The sequence below is a fragment of the Myotis yumanensis genome, unplaced genomic scaffold (assembly GCF_028538775.1).
Source record: "Myotis yumanensis isolate MYYU_CA2020_CCGP unplaced genomic scaffold, mMyoYum1.0.hap1 SCAF_14, whole genome shotgun sequence".
Taxonomy (NCBI): Eukaryota; Metazoa; Chordata; class Mammalia; order Chiroptera; family Vespertilionidae; genus Myotis; species Myotis yumanensis.
The window spans coordinates 3318148-3337302 of NW_027223765.1; the positions used below are offsets into that span (position 1 = coordinate 3318148).

The window sequence follows — 19155 nt, forward strand, 5'->3', positions numbered from 1 at the left end:
AACCCAACGCAGGGACCAGACCAAACCAGACACTTCAGGGACTAACAAGAAAGCAGAGGATACTATAGGTTCGAAGCCTCAGATGACACAAGTGAACGTCTAGAAAAATGCAACTGACAAAACCAACCCGAGAAAAAAGATGTAGGAGGGGTGAGTCGGCGGTTAACCTGGCCATGAAGAACACACCTGGCGAGCCGGCTGACTCACTGGGCAACCGGACGTCAGGGAACATGATAGCAACAGACAATGCAGGTACAACCACCACCCCCTCCGAGGGCAGCAAAGCAGGGGCACCGTGCACAGGGCTCCAGCTCAGAGCACAGCAAACCCCGACCCGGAGCAGCACAAGGACACGCAGCAGCAGATGCGCGAAGAGAGGAAGGGACGGAGCTGGACACAGGCCCTGCTGCTGAGGGTGCCCCGGCCTGAGCCCTGCTGCGGGGCCCTTCCTGCCACTCAGCCGCAGGGCCAGGAGGGCTTCAGCCCACAAAACCCACCTGCTGTGGAGTTAGCTCACGCAGGCTGTGGCCAGAATCAAGTCCCTAGGAGCTCACCACCTCACCAACCAACCCGACACCCCCACCCCTCCAGCGATACCTGCTCACTCCCCGCAACCCAATGACCCTCGCGGGCGCCAGGGCCTAAACACCTGCGGCCGTCCGGAAGCACTGTACGTTCACGCTGCCGCTTCAGCACGCTCTCTAACTGCATCTTCTCTAAACTGCTGCTGAGATGAATTCAAATTACTTGGGCACAGTGACCTGATGGAGGAGATGGCCACAGCCCTGGCCCGTGTCCTCAATGGCCAGAGCGCCGGCCCGAGCACCAAAGGGTCTCGGGTTTGATCCCCAGCCAAGGGCTTGTGCCTGGGTTGCAGGTTCCCTCCCACCATCCCATCCCTCCTGCCGCGGGTGGGGCACGTGCAGGAGACAACCAGTCGATGTATCTCTCTCACATCAATGTGTCTCTCTCCTCTCTCTCCCTCCTTCCCTCCCTTCCACTCTCTCTGAAAAGCAATGGAAAAAAATATCCTCACGTGAGGATTTAAAAGAGAGAGGGAAGAAGGGAGAGGGAGGGGGAGAGGGAGGGGGAGAGAGGAGAGGGGAGAGGAGAGATGGGAGGGGGGAAGGGAGGAGGGGGGAGAGGGCAACATGACCATCAAAGAACAACATGTCTAGGATTCAACCTTCTTCGAGAATAATCCTCCAAGTGGTTCTCTCGCGTCCCTCCTCATACAACTGCAAAGCCCTCCTGGCAGCCCCGCTGCTCCCGTCCAGGTAGGTGACCTTGTGAACAGCCGGGCAGCGTGCGCAACCCCAGGGCCTCTGAGACCGTCTCAGAGCCTGCCAAGGACATACTTTCCACGCAGTCGCTCAGATGCCCACGCAGAAACATGCAAAACAAGCCAAAGGGGAAGTTTATATCCTCTTAAATCTACCCCACATTTCAAATCGTATTAAAGAGCTGGCCTGGCCAGCGTGGCTCTGTGGCTGAGTGTTGACTTATGAGCCAAGAGGTCACCATTCGATTCCCGGTCAGGGCACATGCCTGGGTTGTGGGCTCAATCCCCAGTAGGGGGCGTGCAGGAGGCAGCTGATCAATGATTCTCTATCATCATTGATGTTTCTTTCTTTCTCCCCTTCTCCCTTCCTTTCTGAAATCAATAAAAAAAATATTTTTTAAGAAAAAGCATTGTTTTAAAAGAGAAAAAAGCTAAACTCGTAAAAATAAAATGGAGAGAGAAAATGGATGGGCTGTGGCTGACATGGGCGTGCAGAACCCAAGCCACAGTCACAGTCAGCGGCAAACAGCTGCACGCGCCGCATCTCTGCACGACCTCGGCCGGGGATGACACAGGTAGACAAGGACGCCAACGAGGGCTTGAATGTGTGTGTCCTGGAACCAAAAAAACCGAACCCCACCTCGCACTAGAAACGGTACCCCAGCTCCACCCAACCTGGTAACATTTCAGCCATCGCCACAGCGAGGGGCCACTGCAGAGGTTCTCAGGGGGTAAGTGACTGACGGGAGATGAAGGTTTTACATCATCCACAGACGGACCATCGCTCAGGGCCAAATCCGGGCGCAGGGGCTGAGGGACCGAGGGACCGAGGGATGCAGGTGAGGGAAGGAGCCACAGCTCGGCTTGGGAGTCAGGAGTCAGGGCTGAGGGACCAGAGAGGGAGGAGGTCAGCTTTCAAAGGAACAAGAATCTAGAACAGTGATGGCGAACCTATGACACGCGTGTCAGAGGTGACACGCGAACTCATTTTTTTGGTTGATTTTTCTTTGCTGAATGGCATTTAAATATATAAAATAAATATCAAAAATATAAATCTTTGTTTTACTATGGTTGCAAATATCAAAAAATTTCTATATGTGACACGGCACCAGAGTTAAGTTAGGGTTTTTCAAAATGCTGGCACGCCGAGCTCAGAAGGTTCGCCATCACTGGTCTAGGACCTTGTTGCTCCAACGCCCAGATTCCAGACAAGAAGCAGCTTTTCAGGTGCCTCTCCTTGTCTCCACACCAACCTCCAGGTCACCAACAAGCGTCCTCACCCCCACCGGGTGGTCTGCGCCCCCGGGGTGGGGGTGGGGGGGCGGGAAATAACGCGACTGTCCTGCTTTGCTCTCTGTCAGCTTTCCACACTCGCTGCTGACATCTGACAATAAGGCGATGCTAACATCAACCAAAAAATACAGAAAAGTTCCGGCTTGCACAGACCCGTGCCGGACGGCGGGACCCTCCTGGCCCTGACTCGGACCAAGGGCAGCCTTCCCTGGGCGTCTATTACCCTGCGTAATATTTAATTGAATGCCCTGTTCCTCCAGGTTCCTGTACTAGAGCACCTAATTTTAGAAAACCGATTAGCTGGTTCTTTCTAACTGTATGTTATTGTAGCTAAGGTCAAATTTTTCACTGAAACTATGGCAACAAAACCCCAGTATTTTCTGTCGACAAGACTGAAGCCAAGGCCGAGAGAGAGAGAGAGAGAGAGAGAGAGAGAGAGAGAGAGAGAGGCTGCACCGTGTGACTAACCGGATGTGAGCCCTTCACCTGAAAGTCCGAGCTTCCGGGAATGTGGAGGGGGGAGGGGGGACCTCAGCCTCGGAAATCTGCCAGCGGGACTCCCTGCGAGCTTAGGGACCGAGTCTCATCCCTGATAACATTTTTAGACACGCATAATTTTAGCACAAAACACCCAGATGTTTCAGAAGCACTCAGATTGGAACTCACACGGACCCAGAAAATTTCCAGGTGAAAAAAGGAACTTCTAAATCTCGCCGAGGGGAGAACTGCCCAACTTGTTCTCCCTCGATCACTGCAGCGGCTGGAACGGGAGCGCTTCTGCCCTGACCGCAAAGGAACGCAGGTGGAGCCTCTGATGGGACGGAGTCTCCTGCCCACACCTGTGGCCACCTGCGGGCACCTCCCCAACCCAGTGCTGGTGGGACAGGCACAGCCTTTGCTTCTCCGGGAGCCGTGCGGCCTCCGCCCGGAGAGAGGTGCCTCCTCCTGGCCACGGCTACCCGAGGAAGTAGCCACTGGACGTGCCTTCTCCTGGGAGCTCAACCCCCGTCCTCAAGGCCACGCTGGGAAGGCAGCCTTATGCCAACACCAGGCCAGGGCGCAGACTAAAACCTGGTCCCTCCAGATGCTGCAGAATCTATATAAACAGAAGACAGCATGATACATGCTGCACTGGCCGTTGCCAGGCGGCAGTTAGCGTGTATCTCCAGCATGTTACAGACATGTGCACCGGTGACAACGTGTCCCAGATGCCCCATCGGGGGTAACAGAGGAGGAAACTGATTAAGGAACCCAGTAGCTCAGGAAAGGGACACTGCAGGCCCAGCCCCCTCCCATGGGCAGGCTGGAGCAGGTCTGAAAGGGAAGGTTGCCGATGTCAGACTGTCTGGGTTCGAATCCTGGCTCCGGCGCTTCCCTGTAACCTTGGACCCAATGCTCAACCTCTCGTGGCCAGGTTTTCCACCCATAAAAGGAGGGTAAGCCTTCTGCACACTGCAGCTGCCTTGCGGGTGGCGATGGGGGTGAAAAATTAACATAAAGGAAACCATACAAGTTAAATCGATTAAATTAACTCATGTATGTGAGCACCATGCGAGGTAGTCACTGTTACCCTCACTTATGGAAAACAGGTTAGGATTAATTCCACAGGGTGATGGGACAAAAACAATTGTTTTAAATCTATGGCCCAAACGCAGCCGCCTACAGGACAGTGTGGGGGACGCCAGGGTGCGTCCCAGCCCCAATTTCCACGCGGATTTGCTCTTGGACCCCGGATACCTCCTACATCTCATCTCCCCGTCTGTGAAGAAAGGACGCGTTCTCATACGCTCAAGTGACTCAACCCGACCTCATCAGAGCTGCAGGGGCGATCAGAGAAGCCTGGCGCTCTGCTCCCAGGAGGAGAATGACCCCAGGACTCCTGCCCACCCCCCACCCCCGTCCCCATCAGCCTGCCCTTGTGAAGGAAGCCACGGGGGCAATGCTGAGACTCAATCAGATGACAGCATCAATGCTTCTGTGGCACTAAAGGCAGCCTCTGCCTCCAGAGCTGAAATCTGTTCTCTGTTAGCAGATGAGCTGTTACACGTCAAAGGACACCAAGCGGGGTCTGGGGTCTCCACTCCATGGGTGACTCATTGTCCAACAAGGAAGCTGTCCGGACACCGAGGGCATCGGCCTCCCCTGCCCATGCCCGTGCCCGTGCCCAGCACGCCCAGCGCCGCAGACATGCACCTCGAAGCTCCAGGCCCACGGGCAGAGAGCCAGCGAGGGGTGAGGAGTGTGTGGGACGCCAGCACAGTGAGCCTCGGGCACCATCCCCGCGGCGTGTGCCGCTGTGAGCATCCGTGCCTCGGGGACTGATGTAAATTACAGAGCGTTCCCTCCCAGCAGAGTCTGTCCGTGGGAGACAGCTAAGCTGGTAAACCTGAAATGAGGGTTATTTAAAACCTACTAATCTTTTTATTAAATTCGAAAGGATTTTCTGAACACAGTACAGGTTGCGGGAGGCTTCCCCACAGAGTGCACAGCGGCCCCCACACACCTCCAGTCCCCGAGGCCCCTGCTGGACACGCACCTAAATAGGCTGTGTTTCCACCTTATTTCTCCAGACGGTAGAAGCCCAGCCCCGTCCCCGTCCCCGTCCCGTCCCCCCCTCCCCGCACTTCCCCCCTTCACAGCTTAGAACCAAAATCACACAAAAAATGTGAAGTTAGCCCGGTTGCATGTGAGTATTTAAAACTAAATGAGATATGAATTCATTCCTTGCATGCTTTGCCTACAGAAAGAAAGAAAAAAAAGAACGTTGCTTAGCAACAATTAACACAAAGTTCGGTGAAGACAGCTGAGCCAGGGAGCCGGTGAGGGCCACCCTAGTCCACAGGACCTTTGCCACCCAGTATCTGGCTGTGTCCCCATCTGGCCCCGAGCAAGGCCTGGCTGGTCCCACGCATGCGTCTTATCTTGACAGAGAAGGCCTGCAGCCCAAAGACACCGGAGCCTGCCTGGGAGGCCGGGGCTCCCGGAGGCCAAGGCCCCATGCGCCAGGCTTTCTGTGACAGGGACACCGGCCGTCTCCAGCCCCAGCACACAGTTCCAAGCTGCAAGGGGTGTTGGGAAGTCATTTCACCTGAGCTGCACTTACCGACGGGGACACTGAGGCCTGGAGAGGGGAAATGACTCTCCTGCCCTCCCCCCCCACCCCCCCGCCACCCCCGGGCTCAGGGCCTCGGGTGGCAGACGCTGGCTCTCGCGTCAGACGGTGCCCCCGCCCGTCTCGGTTTTCCTGCACCTGCCTCAGCCTGACTCCTCGCCGACGGTGACCAGGAAAGCGGGCCGACACTGAAATACTCTCACTCGGTTAGAAAGAGGGCCCTTCTTCTTCGAGTCCCCCCACAAAGCCGCCGTGTCACCAAGAGTCCGTGGAGGGATGCTGGTCACTCTGAGGAGAGACGCTGGCCTGCAGAGTGGGGCACGGCGCCTACCCCGCACGGGTGGGGGACGTGGGTGAAGAGAGAAAAGCCATACATGCTCTGCACACAGTAAATGCTGTATTCATGTTGCCTCCTGTTATTCGGGATGTGGCTCTGTGTCTCCACGGAGCCCTAAGACTCCTGACAGCAAGGGGACCGTGTTACTGCCTCGGGCCGTCCCCACCCCATCACCGAGGCCCGCGGCCGGCGGGGCAGAGCAGGGCCTGGAAGCCTCCTGAGCTGCACATGCATTTTCACAGTCGCTTCCTGATTGCTGTGCGGGGAACCAAGCTGATGGGGGAGAAAGAAGAAACGGGGGACACGAGAGACTTATCTAGAACACGCTCCGCCTCTTCCCAGTGCACAGAGACCCCTGACCGCATCACAGCACCCCTTCCTCCTCACCGGCCCCTCCGCCCCCCACCCCCGCAGACTCTGAGTTTCCCTCATACAGCTGCTCTCCTGAACAAAGACCTTCCCACAGGCTGAAACCTCTATGACACGGGGACATGGATATGGCGGCTTCTGGGACTAGAGGAAGAATTAGGGGCCAAGGTCAGCCCCTTGAACCGAAGGGAGACATCCGATCCGGAAGAGGGGACCACACGTAGGCAGCATGAGCCACACGAGAGCCCCAGCCCTGTCGCTGCTCCACAGCCCTGAGGTCAGGGTGAAAATAGCAGGGGCCAGCAGCCGGCGTGGCTCAGGGGTTGAGCATCAACCTATGAACCAGGAGGTCACGGTTCAATTCCTGGTCAAGGGCACATGCCCGGGTTGCAGGTTCGATCCCCGGTGGGGGGCGTGCAGGAGGCAGCTGATCGATGATTCTTTCTCACCATTGATATTTCTATCGCTCACTCTCTCTCCCTTCCTCTCTGAGGTCAATGAAGACATTTTTTAAAAAGAAAAGTAAAGAAAGCAGCAGGGTCCTGGGACCAGGAAGGGGACTGGCTGCCCGGCTCCCTCTTCCCTTCGCAGAAGATGTCACCCTTGGGGGAGGGGCAGGGGAGGGGACGGGGAAAGATCCCACAGAGAAAGGAATTCACTAACCACAGAGTTTCTATTCCTGGTTTCAACCAGATGTCTGCCTTCCCTGCTCTTTCGGGACTTGGGCAAAGCCAACACCAATCAGGGAGGAGAGAGACCCTGCCTCACCTTCCGGAGGCCGGGGACCCAAAAGTGCCACCACAACCCCAGGACTCAGGGACCCAAATCCTTCCGCACCTCTGCGCTTCTCCTCCCCCCGGGACAGAAACACTCCGAGCTGCATCGGTGACGCAGAAGCCTTGGCGGACGAGAAACAGGCGTGCGGCCAATCCCTTCTTCTACACATGCAGTGAGGGGCGGGCGACACAGCCAAGGGAATTGCAAAAAATAAAAATAAAAGCAATTCCTTAGAAATGTGCTTTTACCAGAAACAAGCAACTGCATCTATTAGGAAAAGGAACAGCTACCCCGGTCATGGACCAAGCACGCTGGCTCTTGACCTGTACTGCCTGCAACCTGTTCCCTCTATAGGGACGGAGCTGCTCTCCCCAGCTTACAGGCGAGGAAAGAACCTCAGAGAAATTAAGCCATCCCTCGAGTCACTGGCCTGTGTATGGAAAGAGTGGGCCTCCAATCGAGGCCCCTGGGGCCCAGGTGCACACCCCCACCCAGGAAAGCATCTAAAGTCAAAAAGAGAAACGACACACAGTTACTCTCGTATCGCTAAGCAGTCACACGCAGCCCCTTGCCCGAGGGCTACCAGACTCCGTACCAGGGCCTGGAAACGAAAGGAGAACAGCCAGGCATACTGAGCCCTCACCAGGGCCAGCCTCCCATTTCACAGATGAGAAAACCCAGGGTCAGGGAGGCTGGGCCATAAGTCACGTGTCACACGGCTAAGACTGAGTGGGACTCGGACTGCACCCCAGGAAGCCTGGTCCTGGGGCCGAGGTTATCGAGCGAATGGGGAGCAGGTGTTAGGAGGGGCCTGCAAAGGTACACTCCCAGGTCGGAGCCACAGGCAGCTTTGCATGAACAGGCCTCTGGCTCCCATTCTCCTAAACACAGGCCGTGAGGGCCCCCAATCCAGTTTAGGGAATAACTTGTCAAGAAAAGGAGGGACGCAGCAGCACACCCCAAAGACGGCAGGCGGCTCCCCAGCGGCTCGCACACGGGTGCCCTGGGCCACCCAGATCACACTCCCTGGGGTGGGACTCAGGCCCGGCAGCTCTGAAAGTCGCGGGTGATGCCTCACCCTCCGCCAGCTGTGGGACCCCGGACAGGCTGCCTGACTCCGCCTGGGCGGGTTCCCCTCCCCTCACAAGGTGGACAGCGGCTCCATGCGCTAACCGTGGCTCCGAGGCCACCGGTCTCGGCCTGTTAAAGGTAAACTGAGGCACGCCTGCTCCTCAGAGCGGGGAGAGCTCTGTGGCTGGCAGGACTAGGACCAGCCTCCCTGCCCCTGAACGCCTGCCTCCCATTTTATCCGAATTTCTTTAGCTTCGACTCGAAAACATCAGTTTCTAAGTCACCTAACAAGAACGTTTAGCGCAAATGATATGATGTGCAAATGGCAAGGTGTGAGCCCGGTGGGACTGAGGCCACTCGTCAGGCACCAAGCCCGCCCACACCTCACCCTGAGCCACTCGGGGAGCCTTGAAAAGCCGGTGCTGGGGTACCCACCCCCCCGTCACTGACTAGGCTGCAGCTGGGCCCCAGCACCTGCCCGACGTCGCTCCCTGATCAAAACCTCGCAGCCAGAGCCCAGCCTCCCCGACCACCGCGAAGACAGACGCGATGTTTTCTACCAGCTACGGCACCAGCTCTCTCTCACCCTCGTGGGACGCGTGAAGCCGCCTCCCGAGGACACCAGATCAGGAGGCCTGACGGAGAGCCGGAGAGCCGGCGCTGACAGAGCGCCCGCCTGTCCCTCCAGAACGCCTCGCCCAGGTTGGGGGTCGAAAGGCACCGGAGCCCCCCACCCCCACCCCCTCCGGCAGCAAGGTCTGCCCCAGGCACACGCTTCCTGTGGCCAATACGGGAGCAGCCGCCTGGCGGGGACGGCCGCACGCAGGTGAGGCCTCAGCCTGAACCGGCGGCCTCCCACGGGCACGCAGGGCGGGTGGAGACCTCGCCACCCCACCCTGACCCGAGCTTCCTCAGGCACGCTCAAGGGGTCCAGAGGCTCTGGATGGAAACCCGACTTTTAAAAATATACGTAAGTAAATAAACCCACAACTGCTTTAAAAAACACACACACCGTGGCCGCTTCATGAATTTTCCAGGGAGGAAGCCGCCCTCTCCAGGGAGGTGGCCGCCTTACCTCTGAACTTCTTGGGCGGATTGTTTAGGTCTCCAGTTTCCGGCTGCACAACACAGCGATCGTCGACCAGCCTGCAAAAAAAAAAAAAGAAAGAAAGAAAAGGTAAATGCTACATCAAGTCAAGTCTAAGAAAATAAAACCCTAAGCGCTCTGCAAATATCAAACAGCCACGCCCACCGGTGTGGCTCTGTGGTTAAGTGTCCACCTATGAACCAGGAGGTCATGGTTCAATTCCTGGTCAGGGCACATGCCTGGGTTGTGGGCTCGATCCCCAGGAGGGGACGTGCAGGAGGCAGCCGGTCCATGATTCTCTCTCATCATTGATGTTTGTATCTCTCTCCCTCGCCCCCTCTCCCTTCCTCTCTGAAATCAATAAAAATATATTTTAAAAAAATAAAATGGCAGGGCTATTCCTGGCCCAAAAATAGACGGCCAGGTTCCCCGGGGGCTGGAGGGGCCCCTGCAGGCACAAAACCTGCCCAGAAGCCCCAGCTCCTGCCTCTGCCAGGGCCGCCTCAGCCCATTTTCCGTGGCTCCTTTCTCCGAACCACATCCAGGATCCGAGCCCAGCAGGCAGTGCCCAAGCCGGGAGGCACCGCCAGGGGTCCTGTGCTCCGCCAGCGGCAGCTGCGGGGCTACTTGGTACCCGGCCCCTGCCCTCAGGGAGCTCAGGGTAAGTGCAGGAGCCCCATAAGCAAAAGGAGAATATAACCTATGGGCTGTACCCCAGGAACTAACTGAGGCTGTGGGAGCAGCTGAGCCCAGGTCACACCCACCGAACCGGGAGAGAGAACGGCGGGAGGAGGAAGACGGGGCGCTGCAGGCAGAGGGAACCGCAATGCGTGGAAACAGAAAAGGACTTTGAGGCTTCGGAAGTGGCTAATGGGGAAAGTGGGGAAAATGAGGAATAAGTATCAGCCCCCAGTGAAGTCTGGACCCCGAATTCAATGCCCTGGCTGATCAATCTAATGCAGGCACTTCCTTCAGAAGCACTGATTAAAGAGTCTGTTTGGGCAGGTGAAGAGAGCCAGGCCGGGAGCCGGGTGAAGGATGTGTCCACCCACGTCCCTACCGGCGACCAGGCCCGACTCGCCTTCCCAGGGACCGCAGAGCTGGCTCCCCGCGGACAGGCTGCAGTTTTCCGGGGTCTCTTCCATGCGTCAGGCTCCCTCTTACCCCAAAGCAGGTGCCATGAATCCCTGGCCTTTACTCTGACGGCTCCTTCCTCGAAAATCCCCTCCACTCCTAACATCCCACTGTCCCTCCAGGCCAGCCTTGGGCAAACTACGGCCGCAGGCCGGATCCGGCCCGTTTGAAATGAATAAAACTAAAAAAAAAAAGACCGTACCCTTTTATGTAATGATGTTTACTTTGAATTTATATTAGTTCACACAAACACTCCATCCATGCTTTTGTTCCGGCCCACCGGTCCAGTTTAAGAACCCATTGTGGCCCTCGAGTCAAAAAGTTTGCCCACCCCTGCTCCAGGCCCTGCTCAGAGCCCGTCTTCTCCACGAGGTCCCACCCCACCCCTGGCCTTCAGTGGCAGGCGCTCTCTGCCCTCCGCCCTCTCTGCCCTCCCATCCCCCCCATCCCCGTGGGCCAGGCCCTCCCATCCCCCCATCCCCATGGTCCAGGACCTCCCATCCCCCTATCCCTGTGGGCCAGGGCCTCCCATCCCCCCATCCCCATGGTCCAGGACCTCCCATCCCCCTATCCCTGTGGGCCAGGCCCTCCCATCCCCCCATCCCCGTGGGCCAGGCAGGAATGGCTGGAGCCGCCAGGGCGGGAGCTCCTGCTCTCGACCCAGAAGGTGTCCAGGGCAAGTCTGGTCTCCAGCCCAGGCCAGGGGCTCAGTGGCGATGGATGGGGACCCCAGGGTCCAGAGAAGCCCCGTAGCCAGCCGTTTGCCTCCTTTGGCTCCAAAACCCAGCTGTCTCTGCAGCCGCCAGAGGACAGTGCGGCCCTGGCCTGGGTTTTTATGCAGAAATCAAGAGCCGGGTGTGACACACCACGCGCCACCTGAGCCCCGCGCGTCAGCGCAGCGGGGCCACCAGATCCCACGTGACATGTGGAGCTCTGGAACCAGGAGGAAGGGGCAGGAGGAAGGGCCCGTGGGGGCCGGAGGCCAAGGGATTGTCCACGGCTCTCAGCCACCTACGAGCAGCAGGAGGGGCGGCAGCACTTCACTGCTCCCGGCCCCGGGTCTCAGGAGAGAGGCTCATTGGCCTCTGATTCTAAACTACCCTCACCTGGTCCCCGCCACCAGGCCGACTGAAGCTGGGTCCCGGGCTGGGACCCCATATTCTAACCAGCTCCGCGGAGACTCAAGCCCCCTCTGACACGCACGTGCCACTCACTCGCCCCTGAAGCTCAGCGTGTCGTGGAGCCATTGGGAGGGAGGGGAGCCATTGGAGGGAGGGGAGCCATTGGGAGGGAGGGGAGCCATTGGGAGGGAGGGGAGTCCGCGGGGAGGAAGCCGAGTCCCACAGTCGTGGCCGCTCCTCCTCATCCACACCCAGCCCACACATGGGAAAGGGTTAAGAGGGGAATGAAAAGGCCAGGCCGAGTTTTCCAGATCCATTTTCATCCCAGTTTTCCTCGAATGTTGCGTGCAGGGGGCCAGGGAAGGACAGAGGCCTCTGCGGGAGTGTTAAGAGGAGCCACCACCTCCCCTTTCCCACACCCCCACCCCCACCCCCCAGTAAGGAGGAGGAGGAGCTTAGCGTTCATTTGCTGGAAATTTTTGAAGAAAACTTTCATTAACAATTTGACATTCTCGGAATTCTATGCACAATACCCTAGAGCAGCGGTTCTCAACCTGTGGGTCGCAACCCCTTTGGCGGTCGAACGACCCTTTCACAGGGGTCGCCTAAGACCATCCTGCATATCAGATATTTCCATGACGATTCATCACAGTAGCAACATTACAGTTATGAAGTAGCAACGAAAATAATTTTATGGGTGGGTCACAACAGGAGGAACTGTATTTAAAGGGCCAGAAGGTTGAGAACCACTGGCCTAGAGGCAGAGGCCTGAGGGGAAGGAGGCCCCAGGGTTTCAGGGCTGGAGGAGGAGGGGCCCAGTGCTCAGCACTGACCAGCAGTGAGCCTGAGGCTGGAGGGGGGGTGGCACCATTAGAAGAACTTGGGGCCACAGAGGAACGATGGGATGGAGGGTGAACAGGGCATCCAGATCAGAGCTGTGGGCTGAGAGCGAGCGAGGAGGGCGGTCGAGGAGGGCAGTCCGGGAAGCCAGCCCCCCCAGAGCACCCTTAGGAACCCGGTCCTGGAGCCCTGACTCTTGGCGCTGTGACCCCGGGCAGGTGGCAAATCCTCTCCGCTTCTCAGAGGTTCGCCTCCATGGACAGCGACAGCGACAGGGCGCACCGTCAGCGCTGCCTGGGGACTGCAGGGCCCATGTGGGTGCAGCGATGCAGGCACCCTGCTGGGGACGCCCACGGACTCGAGGAATCAGTGCTGCTGCCGTTCTGGCTGAAAAATGAGGAGGATGACAGAGCCCCCACAGGGAAGGGGAGATGGAGGAATCGGCCAGAAAGGAAAGGGGGCAGAGCAGCCCAAGAGACAGAGGCCTCTTTGCCAAAAGCCACAGGCGAGCTTTTATCGAGGGACTCGTTCCCGGAAATGAACTTTCATACAGTGGGTGGGCTCCAACCGAGCGGTAATTCTGTGTCTGCAACACCTGCTCCTTGAGGCTGAGGTGACGGGAACGTGAGCAGGGGACCCCTCCCCGCCACCCCCCATGCCCGCACACCCTCCGGAGTGCGTGCACGGCTTCCGTCACAGCCCTGGTTACAGGAAGGCCTGGCTCCCGGGAGGAGGAGGTCCCTGGAGGAGCTGTCGGCCTCCTTCCCCCCATTTATTTGCGACGAGCTCCTGCCAAATCCAGCAATGCCACCCCGGCCTCACTGCTCCCCTCACCGACAGCGCGGCCCACCCCGACTTCTGGAGCTGGGCACCCCGCTTCTGCCTCCTGTCCTGCCCCGGGGCTGTGCTGCCCGTCCCCCTCTACACGACACGGGGAGGGGACGAGAATCACAGGAGGACGTCACGGAACATAGTCGGACTGCTCAAAGCTGGCTCGAAACTGAAGCAAGCACAATAGGGCAACAATCTGGTGTCCAGAGCTCGGTGCAGTTTGCAACTTTCAAACGCCAACGGCAACTCCAAGTAGGAGGCTCTGCTTCCAAGAAAGATGGGCTCCGAGCACTTCCGGCCTCGCTTCCACGACACACACACGTCCCCGTCCGACGACAGGGCTCCTGTGAGGCTCACAGCACTCCTCTGGGTCTGTGATCACGAACCTCAGATGCTACCCCACATCCTCAGCACGCCCCCTTCTACAGGAAGGAGGGGAATTATGACAGTCTGAGCCAACCCCTGAAAAGCCGAGTAACACGGCCGCATGCTCATCGTAGCAAAACCACCGCGTTAGGCCGCTGCCCCGCTGCCTGAGACAGATGCGGCCACAGGAGAAGTCAGGTGCTCTTACCCCAACGTGCTGATGAATCCATTTGTCGATCCCTCCGCGTACAGGGAGCATATGTCCCCGATGTGCAGGAAACTCGACATCTTGTCAGACATGTCTTTCTCGAAAAGCCTAGACAAAGCAAAGTAGGCACCGTTATGAGAAGGAAAAAGAAGACTCTGCAGAGGGGGAAGCCCGAGAGCTGGCTTAGCTTCGCTCCATTGTCCAGCGTGGCTGGCAGGCAATGACAGGTGCCAAGCTAGGCCACAGGCAGCCACATTTCCCCCGAATGTTACTGAAGTTCAGGGTGTTCCGAGCACAGTAACACGGGCCTCTCACGTGGCCACGCCCGGTCCGATCCGGCCCCCGAGGACCCTCGTGTCAAACAGCAACTCTGAGGCTGCAGGGACCTCGGCCAAGAACTCCGCGGGGGTCAGGAGCCGGTGCTGTGACTCATGAAACTAACATATTCCTGGGCCTCAGGGCGGGGTGTTGGGAGGAAACACCTGGATAGAACTTGAGCCTGGCGGTGCCGGGGACTCGGTACTCGAGCAGCAAAGTGAGCCCAAGAGAGTGACACCTGGTGACAGACACCATGAGGCTCGGGCAGCCTTCTCCCAGGCAGGTGAGAGGAGTCAGGCTCAGGTCGGCGGGAGCCGGGGTCAGGGAGGGCACCCGGCGAGTTCAGGCAGTCCTAGCAACGGCTCAGAGGTTCCAGGAAATCTCTGCAGCCCAGAAATCATCACACACACACACACACACACCAACAAAAACACGGTCTGACTCATGGGAACAGCCGTAAAGACTGAGGAGTGGGAGCCGGTTATAAAAAGCTGCGCTGACATTGAAAACACGAGGTCATTTCCGTGGGAAGACGGTGCGCTGCTGCGGTCTGCAGGTGACCCCGGCGTCCCCGCGGGCACCTGCCCAGTAGACACGCAGGGGCCCGGGACTTCCCCAGACCTTTCCTGCAAACCCAGACCCCGGAGCCTCGCCCCACATCTGCCCTCCAGTCTCCCCCCGTCAGCAGAGCCGAGGAGCTGTGATGGCCGATGGCCGGGGCCCCTCTCCTGGAATTGCCTTCCAGGGGCCAAGTGGCCTTCCCGGAAGAATTGCGCAGCCAGGGCAGTGGGAGGCCTGGACACCACCCCTTAAAGAAGCTGGTCCACGCGTGTGCGAAGGACAAGGAACAAGCAGTCTGCCCCAGCACCACCCAGGCGCTGCAGGAGACAGCACTTCACGGAGCGTGAACCTGTGTGCACAGCGCGACACTCTCTCAGACCGAAGAACAGCCTCTGGGGGTGGGGAGACGCCTAAGGTTCACAGGGACGGTGGCCAGGCCCCGTCTGCACACCACGTCGGTCCCCAGGCCACCGGTCCTAACCGGGCATCTCACACCAGAAGGCAGACAGCATCCACGAGGCTGCAGACACTAAAGCCATTGGGGCCCTTCCCACTTCCCATGTGCTGACGTGTGAAAGCTGTGTCAAGGCAGGGAGCCGCGTGCCTGGGGCTGGTTGTGGGGAAGCAGCTCTGAGTGAATTCTGGGGCACAGCAGTCACTCCACACTCTGGCCTCCCAGGACCCTGGGGAGTCACAGAGTGCAGGGGGCAGGTGTGCACTGGGCAGGTGGGAGGAGTGCAGGGGGCAGGTGTGCGCTGGGCGGGGGAATGCAGGGGGCAGGTGTGCACTGGGCGGGGGAGTGCAGGGGGCAGGTGTGCACTGGGCGGGGGAGTGCGGGGGGAGTGCAGGGGGCAGGTGTGCACTGGGTGGGGAAATGCAGGGGGCAGGTGTGCGCTGTGTGGAAGGAATGCAGGGGGCAGGTGTGCACTGGGCGGGGGAATGCAGGGGGCAGGTGTGCACTGGGTGGAAGGAGTGCAGGGGGCAGGTGTGCACTGGGCGGGGGAATGCAGGGGGCAGGTGTGCACTGGGTGGAAGGAGTGCAGGGGGCAGGTGTGCACTGGGCGGGGGAGTGCAGGGGGCAGGTGTGTACTCGGACCGGCCTTGTCCAGGTGCCACCTCTCTCCTTCCGGGCTCGCCCTCCCATGAGCCTTTGTCCCAGCGGAGTCCAGGCGGGACCCAGCAGAGGGACCTGCTCCCTGGTCTCCCCTCCCCTGTCACCTGACCGCAGGGCACCAGGCCCTCGGGAGAGGTGGCCACTCTCGGTGTCGGGAAGGAGGGTGTGAGCCATGAAGGGCTGATGCTTACTGCTTGTCGGCCCCCAAATCCACAGGCCCCACAGCCTGGCCAGCTCCACCCCCTCTTCCAGCGTCACCCGGGCCCTGCGGAGGGAGCCTCTCGAAGGGATGATCATTTGGCACGGAGAAGCCCTTCCACGCTGGGGCGAAGACGGCGAAGCACAGCTTACTGAACAAGAAGTCTGTTCGCTTCGTTCTAAGCAGCTCAAGTTAAGTTTTGGATTTTTTTTTCTTTTGCTAAAAGCTTCGACTGCGGCAGAAACCTCACTTATAATTTTTCCCATCTATTTCTCCCGCACACACTTAACTAATTGCATTATATTCATTTTTCTAAAAAAAAAAAAAATCTCGACTTTCGCCTACACACGATTCAGAATTTAAAAGTTAGCAGCTCCTGAAAGAAGACTAAATTAGAAGCCTTTCATTAACCGAGAAGTCGCCTAAGGTACCGCCGTCCTCCCCGGCGGACGCCAGGCAGGAACTCAGGGCCTCCCTGGACGCCGAGCCGGCAGACGGACCTGGGACCCAGGCGCACGGGTTTTCACTGACACGCAGGACCCTTCTGCGTTTCATTACAAAGAAGCCGCCTGGCTGGGCGCTAGAGTCCGACTGTCAGCGATGGGGGCATCGCCACTGCCCTTCCATTAGGCCCTGCCAAGCACTGGTGTCAGGAACCAAGGACTCAGCCACGCTGCCCGCCCCCACCCTCACCCCCACCCCCACCCCCACCACTGTGCACTATTCAGACGCTGCCTACCCATCTCCTGTGCATTTCTGTACCCAATTACCTTACCTTTGACCATTTTCCTTTTTTTAACATATTTTTTTGATTTCAGAGGGGAGGGGTGAGAGAGCTCTTTGGGGTCCTCAAGAATTAGTAAGCATGGAAAGAGCTCCCGAGACCCAAAATGCTGCTACGCACTTTCCTTAAGGTTTGCTTTGGCGCTGGCTGTGTGCGTAGGTCTCACACGGTATAAACATGAGAAACTGGCTAGAACACGACTAAAATGCAAAACGTACAACTGACCGGCCAGGGCTTTCGACAGGGCCCCTCGATGTGAACCCCAAACCCTCCTTTTCAGTCAGCACATTTATTAAGCACCTACTATGTGCGACCCCCTCCTCCGGTCAAGGTTCCTGTTCGCAGGGCACCTGTATTCTGGTGACGGCGCACGGACAGTAAACAGAGCGGGCGAGACGCATCAGATAGCGAGAAATACCACGACGGGAATGAAAACTCGGTGACGTGACTGGTGACAACGTAACCCGGGCTGGTCAGAGAGAACAAGCTGAGACATTCGAGCTGAGACCTGAAAGTGGAGATGGAGGCAGTCATGCAGAAAAGGCGGCGGAAGAGTCTTCGGGGAGAGCACCTGCGCATACAGAGGCCCCGGGGCAGGAAGGGGCCGGGAGTCCAGGAAGCACAGCCGGCCTGGGCCGGGGCAGGGCGGGAGAGGAGGAAGGGGTCAGAGAGAAGCCGGGGTGAAAGTCTGCCTTTGTCCCCCGTGTGATGGGAGGTTCACAACCTGGACCAAGATGCTTCTTCCTTCTGGGCCTCAGTTTCCCCATCTGCAGAATGGGGACCAGGAGGGCTTACCTCATGAAACTGTGTGGGAGATGCAATGAGAAAAAGAGAATAAGGAGCTTACTTAGCCCATAGGAAGCGGGACTGTTTGCTGCCACTCTAACCTGCTGTTTTTTCATTAATCCTCACGCAAGTATATTTTTTCCACTGCTTTTTAGAGAGAGTGGAAGGGTGGGAGGCGAGGGAGAGAGAAACATTGATGTGAGAGAGACACATCGATTGGTTGCCTCCCACACGCACCCCAACCACGGCCGGGGATGGAACCTGCAACCCAGGTACATGCCCTTGACCAGGAATTGAACCCTGGACCCTTCAGTCTGCAGGCCAACGCTCTCACCACTGATCCACACGGGCCAGGGCTAACGGGCAGTATTTTCTGCTCTCATAAACTGCTGCTCCTGAACTTCTCACTGTCCGGTGAGATCAGCCCTAACCAGCTGTCCTCGCGATCAGCGAACGTGGCCAAGGTCAGGGCCAACTCCGGCAGCACGTTCTCTCCACTGTTCCCAGTAAAACCCCAAGCACCACCCGCTGAGGAGGGATGACCGCTCACCCCACACGGCCCCCTCGGCGGCGACCCTCAGTCACCACGTTTGCCCTCTGACCCCAGAGCACCTGGAAGGTCTTTCTGCTGAGAACTGCGGCCGACGGAAAGCCAGCAGCCTCCCTGCTCTTTCCTGGAGTTGCCGCATCACCTCCACTGCCTGGCAAACAGAGGGCCTGTGCCAAAGGCTTCCTGTGCTGCTTTCATCTCTGCTGCTTTAAAAATGGTTTCTAAGCCCGGCCGGCGTGGCTCAGTGATTGAGCATCGACCTATGAACCAGGAGGTCACGGTTCGATTCCCGGTCAGGGCACATGCCCAGGTGGCGGGTTCCATCCCCAGGAGGGGGCGTGCAGGAGGCAGCCGATCAATGATTCTCTCTCATCGATGTTTCTCTCTCTCCCCCCCCCTTCCTCTCTGAATCAATAAAAATGTATTTTTTTTAAAAAATGGTTTTTAGAAGAATCACATCAAAAGGCTTCCTTTAAAGAGAACAGGGCTAGGCACGGAGACTTAAAAGCGCCTGGAGAGCTGAGAGCCGGAGGGAGCCGTCCCTGGCAGCCTGGCAAGGCCTCGGGGCCACAGCCGTCACCAGTACCAAAGGCACCACTTCACTTTGAGGCCAGCAGCCCCCCGCGGGCAGCGCCTGGCAGCCACAGGCCTTTCGGAGGGAAAACTCGAGTGTGCCCAGAAAAAGGAAGAGCCTCCGGCCCTGGCCCAGGCTCCCTGCCAGGCCGGGCCACGCCCTCCGCAGCAGCACCAGCCGCCCGGCCCGGGGACATATATGGTCATGTGGCTGGAGATGCGGACAGAAAGCCCACTGCCTCCTGCACTGACCCTTCCAGCCGAGGGAGCGGCCCCCGTGCAGGGCTCGGCTCTGTCCCCCGGCACGCGCACGGTTAACTCTGGAGCTTCCTCTGAGCAGAGACTCAAAGATTTCATCTTTACTTGCAAGGAGGAGCCACAGGGTTCTAAGCAGGACAAGGGCCGGCCCCCACCATAACCACGAGCCTCCGTGTCCTCCAGC

At 58.4% G+C, this 19155-nt stretch overlaps 1 protein-coding gene across 7 annotated transcripts in view; it reads right to left on the reverse strand.

Moving 5' to 3' along the window:
- The window catches only part of ITPR1 (inositol 1,4,5-trisphosphate receptor type 1), a 169996-nt gene that overhangs the window by 139870 nt on the left and 10971 nt on the right, over nucleotides 1-19155 (reverse strand). For all 7 annotated transcript variants that reach the window (XM_070391395.1, XM_070391401.1, XM_070391398.1 and 4 more), the window contains 2 exons: nucleotides 13829-13936; nucleotides 9317-9387 (listed from right to left, as the gene is read on the reverse strand). In XM_070391395.1, coding sequence (XP_070247496.1) covers nucleotides 9317-9387; nucleotides 13829-13920 — 163 coding nt within the window. In that variant the 5' untranslated portion in view covers nucleotides 13921-13936. The remainder of the gene's footprint in view (nucleotides 1-9316; nucleotides 9388-13828; nucleotides 13937-19155) is intronic.